The following is a 12267-nucleotide window of genomic DNA, read 5'->3' as shown; positions in this document are numbered from 1 at the left end:
AGGAACAGATGCTGAGCCCCCTTCACTCGAGAAGAGGGCCAGACGAGAGCGGAGCATTTTAAGAGAAAAATGCTCGCAGTTCGCACAGAGGGTTCCCTCGAGAACCTCCCGTGCGTGCTCTTCTCCCAAACAAAAAACGCACAGCTCGTGTGTGTCAGCCGGTGTCAGAAACCTCGGACACGGGTCGGCACACTTACGAAAACAATCCGCCTTTGCTGTGCGTTTCATTCAAACAGTCCCTGAAGACGATGAGATGGTTTGTCATGTTTGCAAGGCGCCCTTATATACTTCCAGGTCGCACGTTAATCATTCACGTTAATGATTCACGGGCTGTCGCCGGTCAATGTGATTGACGTGATTTGATAGTGATTTCAGACACCTGTCACGCCTGAGGCGTTCCCCATAACGTCGATGACGTATTGTTGAGTTCCCTTCGAAAGGGAACTGAAAACAATTGTTTGTAAAGGTCAGTAAGTTGTCAAATGGCGTATAGAATAAATTTATGATATTCATGATTATTATTTTTACCTGAAAAATATGTTTGAAAATGTTGACAATTCTGATTTAACTATTATTATTATTACTACTACCAGGGAACGTTACTTTTAAAATGTATGCATTACAATATTGTGTCACTCCCTAAAAAGTTTTTAACTAAATAACTTCTCTGATAACCCCCAACTCTGATAATTTTTATTTAATCTGTAAGAAAGGTATTTTGTTACATGTTGCTAACTAAATTTAAAAGATTCCCCCCTTTTTATAGTCTTAATTTTAGACTTTTACATCAGAAATGTTGTAAGTGATAATAACGGGAATGAAATTTTGACCTTTGAGGACTCTGTTCTCGTCTCCCCAGAGGAAGGACATTCACTGTGGGCTTTTCTTTTGAGAGCCAGCGAGTCAGATACAGTTTCAGAGGCAATTAGTTTGAACAGGGGGTGCTGAATGAATGCATTTGTTCCTTGTATCCTCTCCCTCACTGCCAGCTACTGTATAAAGACACTACCGTAAGTGAATCTAGCCAGCACTTACCGTCATGTCATCACATTATGCTTCTATTGATTGATAGGATCCTGTTTAGTCACAAGGAGGTCTGTCCTTATATCATATCACCAGTTACCCATGACATAGTCTTTTCAGCTTTCTATCCTGTAGCTCAGAGGAACATTTTATTTTTTAATTGTATTTTATCACATAGCTACCCCTTCCCATAGGAAAATTGTATTTCTCTGAGGTTCTTTCATTGTTCAAATCATTAAATGGAGATATCAATTTTGTTTCACTTAAGCATTACCTTAGTCTCTGATGTTTCTACATTGAATAAAAAGAATTAAGGGAATTTTGAAATAGACACACATTTGAGATAAACTGTTGGCAGACTGCAAAAAAAATATATATATTTTCTTACTTAACACAAATATTTTCATTCTTAAATCAAGTTACATTTACTTAAGAAGCTAAATTAAATTAGTAAGTCTTATTTTCTGAAAGTTAGTTCCAGTTATATTTCCACTTGAGCTTGGTTTGGCATGATTACAAACCATTTTCGGCACAGAATTCTCCGCACTGTTGGCTCACTGAACCGCTGGTAGAATGCATGTAGTGATGTCGCCACTCAGGATTGGTCACTTGTCTGTCGCCTGGCTTCAAGTTTCTCTTGCTGTGTACCAATTCAGAGGCTGCATCCTTCGAAGGCCGCCAAGTTTGGACCAAGCATTGTTGGTCTTATTTGAGGCCTTGTCGCCTAGCACCTCTGACAGCTGCCGTTGATGAGCGGCAGTAACGTTTGTACTGGACTTTTTTTTGAAAATTATAATCAGCTGTCTGAAAACATCCTGTCTAAATATGTTCACCTTGGTCCATTTCTGTACATAATAAAGAGTATAAACTTGCATCTTATTAAGATATGTCAACGTTTGAACCACTTTATATATATATGCTGTGCTGGAAAAGAATGGGTGAAAAGTTTCTGTCGCAATATCGATTTCCTCTAAGCTATCTGGGATGCTGAGGAGACGAAACTGATCAGGAATATTATTAATTAAGCAATTTTTAGTGGCAGAAGTGATAGGTCTAACATATTTGTAACACGGAGTCGACTTTTCAGCCTTGGCTAAATGAAGTTTACACGAGACTAGATAATGATCTGAGATGTCATCGCTCTGCTGTAGAGTTTCAACAGCATCAACATGTATTCCATGTGATAGTATTAGATCTAAAGTGTGATTACGACAATGAGTAGGTCCTGACACGTGTTGTCTAACTCCAATAGAGTTCAGAATGTCTTTAAATGCCAATCCCAGTGTGTCTTTTTCGTTATCTACATGTATATTAAAATCACAAACAATTAGGATTTTATCTGCAGCCAGTACTAACTCTGATAGAAAGTCAGCAAATTCTTTGATATAGTCTGTATGGTGCCCTGGTGGCCTGTATACAGTAGCCAGCACAAATCTCAGACGTAATTTATCATTTATACTATATATTATTATATTTGAAACTAGATTTCTTAGTAATTCTGAAGATATTACTATAAATTACAGCAACACCTCCCCCTTTGCCTTTCAGACGAGGCTCATGTTTATAACTGTAATCTTGGGGGGTGGACTTATTTAAAGTAATGTAATCTTCTGGTTTTAGCCAGGTTTCTGTCAGACACAGTACATCTAGGTTATAATCTGTAATCATATCATTAACAATAAGTGCTTTTGAAGTAAGGGATTGAATATTCAGCAACCCGAGCATTATCATTTGTTCATCTGTATTATTTATATCTGTTTTTTTATTTGTTGAACATCAATTAAATTTTTACCTTTAAAGGGGTTTAGTTTTTTGTATGTCCTAATTCGGGGAACAGACAGACTCTCTATATGATGATATCTAGGTGAAAGAGGCTCTATGTGATGGGATTTATCTGACCTCTGTGAGGTGAGACAGCTAGCAGACGGTCGTCTTAGCCAGTCTGTCAGCTTCCTGACCTGAGCCCCAGATTGTCATGTTTGAGCTCTAAGACTATGTGCCATATTACTAAAGAGAATAACAACACCATCCCAGGAGGGATGAATACCATCTCTTTTCAACAGCTCAGGTCTGCCCCAAAAACTTTTCCAAATGTCTATGAATTCTATATTATTTTGCGGATACCACTTAGACAGCCAGCCATTGAGTGAGGACAGTCTACTAAGTATCTCATCATATAAAAGTGTAATCTAGCAATTTCTCTCTCGCTAGATTACAAAAATAAATAAATCCTGTTGTCACCAACTCACAATGAATTCTGGGATAGGGTAGACCACGAAGGATTCATCTGTTGTATCCTTTATTGCCCGGGAAAGGAAAGACGCATTTCGAGGCTGCATTTGAAGGACACTTCGAATTTGAACAGCCATCGTTTTTCGCGATCGGTTTTCCAGTCTGGCCTTCAAAGGGTGCAGCCTCTGAATTGGGACGCAGTTTTTGTAGCTGGTCAAGCTCGCTGTAAACTCTTGCAACAACTGCAGGATTGACACATTTGTAATAAATTCAAAAGAGCTCTGTTATCAGCCCCACAGTGTAAAATTAAACCATATCCGTAACGACTGTGCCAGATCGGCACGGAATGGAACGGTTAAAGGGATAGTTCTCCCAAAAATGAAAAGTCTGTCATCATTTACTCACCCCCAAAATGTTCCAAACCTGTATGCATTTCTTTCTTCTGCTGAACACAAATTATGATATTTTGAAGAATATCAGTATCCAAAGAATTAATGGGCCCCATTGACTTCCAAAGTAATTTTCTTCCCATACTATGGAAGTCAAGGGGTGCTGTCAACTGTTTGGTTACCCATATTCTTAAAAATACCTTCTTGTGTGTTCAGCAGAAGAAATAAACTCATACAGGTTTGGAACAACTTGAGCGTGAGTAAATGATTACAGAATTTTAATTTTGGGGTTTAAATCACTTTAAACTGCCCGACAGTGTAAACTTTTTGGCCCATTGAAAATTTCTGCCCATTTGCTCTTCATTTTATTGCTAAAGCTATTGATTTCTCTATCCCATGCTAAGGTTTCTTTCACAGTTCTTTTGATTTGACTCGACCGCCCCACCATCAAACATCATCGAGATAGCGAAGAAAAGATAGACAAAGTAATAAGATCATCTCTCATATCCTTATTAAGAGTCGCTCTTGGGAGAGCATGTGTGTGTTCTTGTTAAGAGCAAGTGCGAATGGGAGCGTGTGCTGGGAGGCCTGGATGAGAAATCACCTCTGTAGCGATCTCACTCCCTTCTCGAGCCTGTTAGCCCGGGAGTGAGCCCCAACGTCTCCTCGCACCACACGTGTAATCAATAACAGCCCCCGAGCTCACACACACAAAGCGCTTCCACCTCAGCACGTCGTGTTAGACACACAAACGTATATATCATCCCACACTCAGCGCTCCCCTGTACATCTGAGGCGTTTGGATTACATGGAGGAAGTGCAGGCACAGCTTTGGGTAATGTCATTCATAGCCTTTCACTATAGTATGACAGTTTGGAGAGATGAGAGGATGGTGTCGTCGAGAGCCATTGGCTTCCCTGGCTTCTATTAAAGAGCTGTCAGGTTATAGCTCTCGTGACGGAAAGTGGGGCACCTTTCTCTCCATCATCACCTGCTTCGCTGACCCTAGAGACTCTTTGTCTTGCATCTCCTTTGTTTATTTTTGGCCTGTGTAATTTATTTCTATTTATAAGTAATGCTCATTGCTTGTCAAGGGCGTCGCAAAATCAAGGCTGATTGGAAGAAAATACGTTTTTTTTTCTTGTCTGACCAACCACATAGAAAAGAAAATCACAATTGAGATCTTAAGTGTTTTTCCTAGAGAACAAATGGAAATGGTTTTCTGATAACATATTTTCCTGAAGAAAAAAAAAACTGTAATCTAACAAATGAGATCTGAAAAATGTCTCACACTGTGCTCAGATTTGTCAACTGAAGTCTGCAATCAAAATTCTGAACATGAACTCTCATCAGTGTCCTCCAGGACCAAATTATGTGAGACATACTAGCCATAAGGTACATATTCTCACTGTATGTCAACACTTCTCTCATTTAGGTCGATTGTAATTCTCACGAGTGTTTAATTGGTATTAGTATTATACTATTGTATTATATAACAATTTGTAATAGTTTTAGCTTTAGTTTTAGTTAGCAATGAGAACCCTTCTCACAAGGATTTTTTCCAGTCTCCTGAGGTAAACTCACAAAAAATAAGTATTAGCACTAAGAAAATAAATCAATTTTACTCTAATTGAAATAAAATTGGGATACATTTAAAATACTATGAAACAAGTTAACTGTACCATGTATAAACATATAATTATAAAAAATGTCATAATTCCAATAGTTATACTAGTTCTTAAAGTAGTTGAAATTAAACCAACATAAGAAAATGTATTAACCTAAGTTATTTAATAAAACTATACAAAATTAAGTAGCACTAACAAAATAAAACAAATTAAATTTACCTTAGTAAATTAATTAAATTAAGTTGGAATGGCATGAGAAGATTTAGTGTGGATCATTTAAATTTAAATCTACATTCATTTGACCTAATCCAACTAAATTGTGTGATAATGACTTTGAATTAAATCAATTCAATTGTGTTTAAAAAAAAATTAAGGGTAATTAATTCATTTTCCAGTGTCTGAAAAAGCCACCTCTAAGCAATAAAATGTTCCTCTGTGGTCTTCAGATCTCTTCTGACCACACAGGTGTGTTTTTATGACGCTTGGGACTATTCGTTTTCTGATTTGCAGAAGTAAAAGGATGTCGGATTAGATTTCCTGTAACAAATGCTATTAAGAGCACCTGATCTTTTTTTTCTTCACCATGCAGACTTATTTTGTGCAGTCCCTAATGGAGGGCCTCAGAGGAGAAACAGGTTAATGTAAACCTGCATTCTCATGCATCACAGGTACTCTCCATGCCGTCTTCTGCTCACACTGTGCATAAGAAAACCTCTCATGAGAATCTACAGGCATGTAGGTGCATGGGAATGTTGACTGTGAGATAATAAACATAATAAACTTATATATTGGAAGTGGATGCATGCATCCCACCCAAGAAAGCCTTTATTAAATGGTATGATGATCTTCTGCTGTATTCCCAGGGAAGAACCTGACCTTGCTGCTTCTATAATAATAAAACCCCTTTGTTTTTCTTGCCCTGAAGTAGAATTCAATTGATTCTAGGTAGACGGTGCTGACTTGAAGCCTTGGTTCAGTAACTGTATCAGGTATTGAACCTGCAACAACAGGGGAGTGGAATACAGATGTGTGTGAGCTCTAGTAATTAGCCAGCTCATCATGATTTTCCCTCTTCATTATGGGTAATGGAATGGGATTCTCATGAATAGGGATGGATGAGCTGATGAGATACACTTTAATAGCAGAGATATTTTTTTCCATTATAAGAGGTGTATTTGCATAATTCATGAAACAGCCACTGAATGTGACATTAAAGGAGACTTTAAAAGTATTTTTAAACATACTTTATCACATATCTATGGCTTTAGCCTTTCAAATGTTCTCCTCCCCGATGAAAAAAGGTTTTCCAATTATATTTCAGTCAAAGATAAACTTTGAACTTTAAACATACAAATGTTCCTCTACAAATTCCTTAGAATAGGACTAATCTTTATAGTCATGTTGTTTTGAAAAATGTATTCCATATCCGAGAAAGGCACAGACTAATCAGACACTGTTTTACAGCACGCTTGGATTGGATCGATCTCTCAGATTGGCAGGTCTTGATTTACTGTGGCGTGCACCATAGAAAGAGCGCTGGAAAATCATCATTCATCAACCAGGATCTTATTATTTGTTACTTATTCTATGTCATTATAAAATGATTGTTTTATTGTGACATTTACACATGTAAGCAGTCTTTATGTTCAGTAAAAACACTTGTTTGGAGAGCTTTTTTTGGACTTTTGATAAAAAGGATGTCAGCATCATTCCAAATGCCATAACTTTTGATTGCTTTGAGATATCAACACAAAATTTGGCCCAAATGCATGATTGTGAACAAGCCCAAACTTGATTTTATGACCTGTCATATATACTTTCTAATAGTCATCATGCCAAGTATGAATAATAACAAAATAGATCAATAAATTGCACCACTTTTTCTGGGGTTTTCTCAGCAGTGTAACATAAGAACCTCCAAACGTGATCAAAATCTTTTTTTTCTTTCTTTTTTTTTTAAAGGTTTTCTATCAAAAGACCATGAACTTGAAGTTATAAGCCAATACTTTTAAGTATGACGCTTAGATGTAAAATCATCCCAAAAAAATGCCTTCAGGGTGTAAGGGGTCATAAATAATAAGAAATGTTTCTTGAAATTAGTATTAGAATGATTTCTGAAGGATCATATGACACTGAACACTGGAGAAATGGCTGTAATATTAACATAGAAAACAATTATAATAATATTTCACAATATTACTGCATTTACTGTAATTTTGATCAAATAAATGCAGCTTTCGTAAGCATAAGAGACTTATTTTAAAAACATTAAAAAAAATTACTGACTCCAAACTCCTGAACAGTATTTTACAGTCATGAGGGTCTCCTCATGATATATAATCTCCTGTGTCTGTTTTAGTCTTTTCTAAGAATTTATTGGCTTATTCTTCATTATGACATCGGGACAGTTATATCACCCTGAAACTTCATTGAAAACCTAAATAACAATAATAATAATAATAACAATAAAAAGTTAATCATAATTGTGTATTCAAGTAATTTTCTGTATAATGATGAAATGAATGCATTTCATAAACTACATCTGAACAAATATCGTCATATAGTATGGAGCAATACAGTGAATATGAATGGCACAGCTTTCAAAATTTGTCATGAAAAACGCTTGAGTTCATATTGAGACTTCAGACGTTGATATCTTGGCAAATCTCTATATTCCATTAAATCTCTTGAGGAGACACTTGTAAGAACTAAGAAGCAGTCTCCATTTGCTCTTCATTTCATCTTGTTGCTGTCTAGAAACAATATTTCTTTCCTATGAGGTCATAACGTTCGCTCGCATATGCGTGTGGCCGACCGTACGCACATCTCAGCGCTGTTGGTACAGCTATTAGTTTGTTTAAGTCCACCCAGATGATTAAATGTCTTTCCATTGTGTCCGCCGATGCATATGGTCATGTGAAATGATTCGCTCCATTAAAAGTGGCAGCAAAGTAATGGGGTAATGAATGGTCCTGTTGGCTAGAGTCTCCCAGCATCCTAATTTGTCTTCCCTCCTGTTGTTGTCTCCACAGCCTGCCGGCCCGGCTTTTATAAGGCCTCCTCCGGGAACGTCAAGTGCTCCAAGTGTCCTCCACACAGCTACACACACCAGGAGGGCTCCGTCCACTGCGGATGCGAGAAAAACTACTTCCGCGCAGAAGAGGATCCCGCCTCTATGGCCTGCTCCCGTACGTGTTGCTTACCTACTGAAGTACATTTGCTCCACATTCCATAGGTTTAACTTCGCATTTAAAGAGAGAGTTCACCCCAAAAAAGGAATTACTGTCATAATTTACTCACTCTCATGTCATTCCAAATCTGTGGTACTTTCTTCTGTGAAACATAAAAAAATAGATGTTGGGCCCAACCATACACCTGGCGGAATGCAAGTGTTTTTTGCTAGTGTTTCAGCCTGACGCAGTTATCATTTTCACGTCCTGCGCCACGTTGTTTAAATAGCAAATGCATTTGTGCACCCATGGGTATGCTGGTCTGAAAACGAGGTGTGTTCAGGCGCATTGTAAACACGCGCTATTTTGAGGCAACTGAAATAGACTGCACCCTTGACCAACAAAAACCTGGTCTAAAGTCAATGGTGCAATATTTTTTTTGTTATTTAAAGTAAGTTAGTAATGTGCGCCTATAGGCGTGTCCACAACTCGCGTACACTTTGTCCCGTAGATGGTCTGCTTACGCGCTTTAACCTCGCGCAGGAGCAGATCCGTTTCCTGGCTAGCGTTCAGTCTTTCCGCTTGCAAATTCCGCCATGTAAATAGCAATCCGCCATGGCGCAAGCGCAAATGGCTTTTAAATGGAATGTGAGATGAGACTCTGATTGGTTTTAGGGCTGACTTCTAATAGTCGAGGATTCGACGATTCGATTCGGAGAGGTCTGATTCGACTGTGAACCTCATAGTCGAATAATAGTGTTATGTTACGTAACCAATAGGGGTGTATTATATTACCGTGAGACGACGGTTATAGGTGAACACCGTCATTAGAACTCTATAACCGCCAAAACCGTGCTATTCAAATATTTTGTACAAACATTTTTTATCATAGAGAATGTTTAAATACTAATATCATCTTATGAGGGAAGCGGAGGCGGAGTTAGTGGTGCATCGGAGGCTGAGTGCTGGAGATGATTCGGGAGAGGTCTGTGCACCTTTACCGATCAGAGCACGCGCTGACACGGAGTAATAGCCTTGTTTACTCGACGCGTCCGCACGAGCGCGAAGGTGCGCACGGCAAAAAATGACGCGTTGGGTGAGCAAGACCGGCAAGACCCCATTTCGCTTGGCTGTGTGCACGGCTTTTTTTGTAACAGCGCGCGCGACGCCGCATCCGAGGATGAACGACTTCAAGCCGAATCTGCCCGAGCATGTAGGCTACGTCTCACCGCACCGGCTCGCAGTTTGCGCGTCTAAATTGCAAAGTTCATTGCAAAGTTTTTTTGTTAAGGTTTTGTTTACTGTGTGTGATTTATTTAAAACAAAGCACGTTCATTGCAACGTTTTTTTTGTTTTTTTTTGTTAAGGATTCATTTAATGGAAAGCACATTCACTTCTAGTTGTCTTGCTGTTCATTTTGACGAACAGTTATTCAACCGAACGTCTAGCTGCTATCTAAAAAAAAAAAAAAACGACTATCAGTCGACTACGGCAAAATCTAACGAATCAGATTCGACTATGAAAATCCTTAGTCGAAAACAGCCCTAATTGGTTTATTGATTGTTATGCCCAAAACACACCCATTACTCATTAAGAGAATAGGGACAACTCTTTTAGACCATGCGCCGGGTGCGCAGACCATTTTTCCCCGTCGTTAAACTAGCAAAACTCTTTCAGTTCTCATTGTATTTTCTTTATGGGAACCAAAACTGTTTAGGTACCTACCAAGTTGATTAATTAATATTTTGTGTTCAGCAGAAGAGAGAAAATGACAGAATTTTCATGTTTTGGCAGACTATCCCTTTAGATATAAAACTGCAAATAACAACATATCCACAAGCATTTACAAGTTACGTTATTGTACAGATAACTATTTATGTTCCTGTTCGCCACAGAGCCCTCAGAAGCGCCGGAGCTTTTTGAAGGATGATGTTTGTTCAAGGATTGATGAATTTGTGTTTGCTCATTCTGACAAAGCTTCCGATACCCCCTCTGCGGCCTTCAAGCTATCCCACCGAGAATAGTCCGTGTTTGCTTATTTTTTACCATTTCAGCCGACGGGCCTCCTTGGGTTTGCTCACCGGAGCAAGCTAACCCATTCTCTTTTATGAGGAAGCATGCAGATGGTAGACAGATGCATGCAGCGACTGCCAAGCATTCCAAAACACATTATCCATAAATCATTGCATTGCTATCAGTGCTGATTCATATCACATATAACCACCAAGAGCCTTATTGAATTCTGCGGCCAAGTTTAATCGGGTGTATCTTACGTGACATCCGAAGTAGTCAGCACGTTGGATCATGCCACACTCATGTGAGTCGCATTTTATTTAGGCTGTCAGAAGCAATACTGAGTCTTCATTTCCACTAAGCACTCATTGCCAATGTTAGTTTAAGACTTTGATGGGTACAGTGAGGGGGAGAACGCTTGAACAGAGTGTACGTCTTTAATTCCTCCACTTCATATTGTCATAGCCCTCGAGTTTATACATTTATCTTGATAGAATCTGCTCGGATGCAGGCAGTGGAACAGATACGCTTTAAGTGCAGCTCTGAGAGCGGAACTGCAATTAAAAGAAGACGACGCACGATATTATCTGCAATAATTGCGGAAGGTCATTTTGAGTTCTTCAGAGATGTTTTGTTCTCACTGTTTTGCGTGAATTATTCAGGTCATGGCTGCATTATACGCACAGCTAGTTGTTCCTTGAATTATTGCTTTGTAAAATTTGCAGTTTATGTTGCATTCTACGCCGTGTCAGTGAAGGTCGGCATTTAATCACTGTTGAACGTTTCAAAGGCATACATATTTATGCCTGTTTTTAGTACGTATAAATGGACTTGTTTATTTCTGTCTGTCTCAATTTTTATGACCTCATAAAGGCGATATTCTACAGCGTAAATCCTTGACGTGAGGAAAATGTCAACACCTGATATGTTATATAATTGTACCACTTATCGAAATTGATGCAAACATCACAGAGAATGTCATGTTATGGTGGTGATTGTTGAGGTCCACTTTAATATGAAGGCTGTAGTCACACTTCTGTGGGCTTCTTGTCAGACTGAACTGTCTGTGTTATGGATGGCTTACCCTGGCACTGCTAACAGGAGAGCCAGTCTGTTAACATTACCTGCTCACTGTGATTTCTATTAAATGTCAGGATCAAAGGACGCCTTGCTCTGGCAAAGATGTTACCTAGTGACATATAACTACTTTTTCCTCCATCCTATAAAACGATACTTTGTTTTATGTAAGGCTTTTAAAAAAAATCTGTACTGGCACAGAAAACCTCCTTTTTTATGATACAAATTTTTTTATAGAAAGGAAAGATCAGGGATGAGTTGTAAAATAGAAAGTCCACTATACTTTAAAATAGGAAGAGGGATTGCTCAGCCAAATATGAAAATGCTGTCATCATTTACTCACCCATTATTTAGATTTTATTTTATTTAAGCTATATTACTATTGCCGGAAATTATTTTTAATAGTTTTAGTTAATAACCACGTTGCTGTTCTTTGTAAAATAAAAGCTCACTGTAAAAAAAAATTCCGTTAAATTTACGGTAAAAAAACGGCAGCTGTAGTATGGAGCTCGAAATGTGTCTTTTATTTATTACATGCGAGAAAATAAATGATCTGAGAGAAAAAAAAAAAGTTTGAGAGAAAAAGTTATCACACTGATAGCAAAAAAGCATTTCATGAGAGAAAAAATATTATTTGAGAGAAAAAGTTTTCATATCAATAGCAAAAAATAATATTTGTGTCATGATTCTGCCATCATGTTATTGATTATTCCTGGGGCCTGTTCTTCGTACGTC

At 38.2% G+C, this 12267-nt stretch overlaps 1 protein-coding gene across 2 annotated transcripts in view; it reads left to right on the top strand.

Moving 5' to 3' along the window:
• epha3 (eph receptor A3) overlaps positions 1–12267 on the top strand; it is a 153174-nt gene that overhangs the window by 58376 nt on the left and 82531 nt on the right. For both annotated transcript variants that reach the window (XM_056252218.1, XM_056252219.1), the window contains exon 4: positions 8305–8460. In XM_056252218.1, the coding sequence (XP_056108193.1) occupies positions 8305–8460 (156 nt within the window). The remainder of the gene's footprint in view (positions 1–8304; positions 8461–12267) is intronic.

Source organism: Rhinichthys klamathensis, unplaced genomic scaffold, assembly GCF_029890125.1.
Source record: "Rhinichthys klamathensis goyatoka isolate OS25496 unplaced genomic scaffold, OSU_Roscu_1.1 h1tg000093l_1, whole genome shotgun sequence".
Classification (NCBI taxonomy): Eukaryota; Metazoa; Chordata; class Actinopteri; order Cypriniformes; family Leuciscidae; genus Rhinichthys; species Rhinichthys klamathensis.
This window is presented reverse-complemented; position numbering and strand designations above follow the sequence as displayed.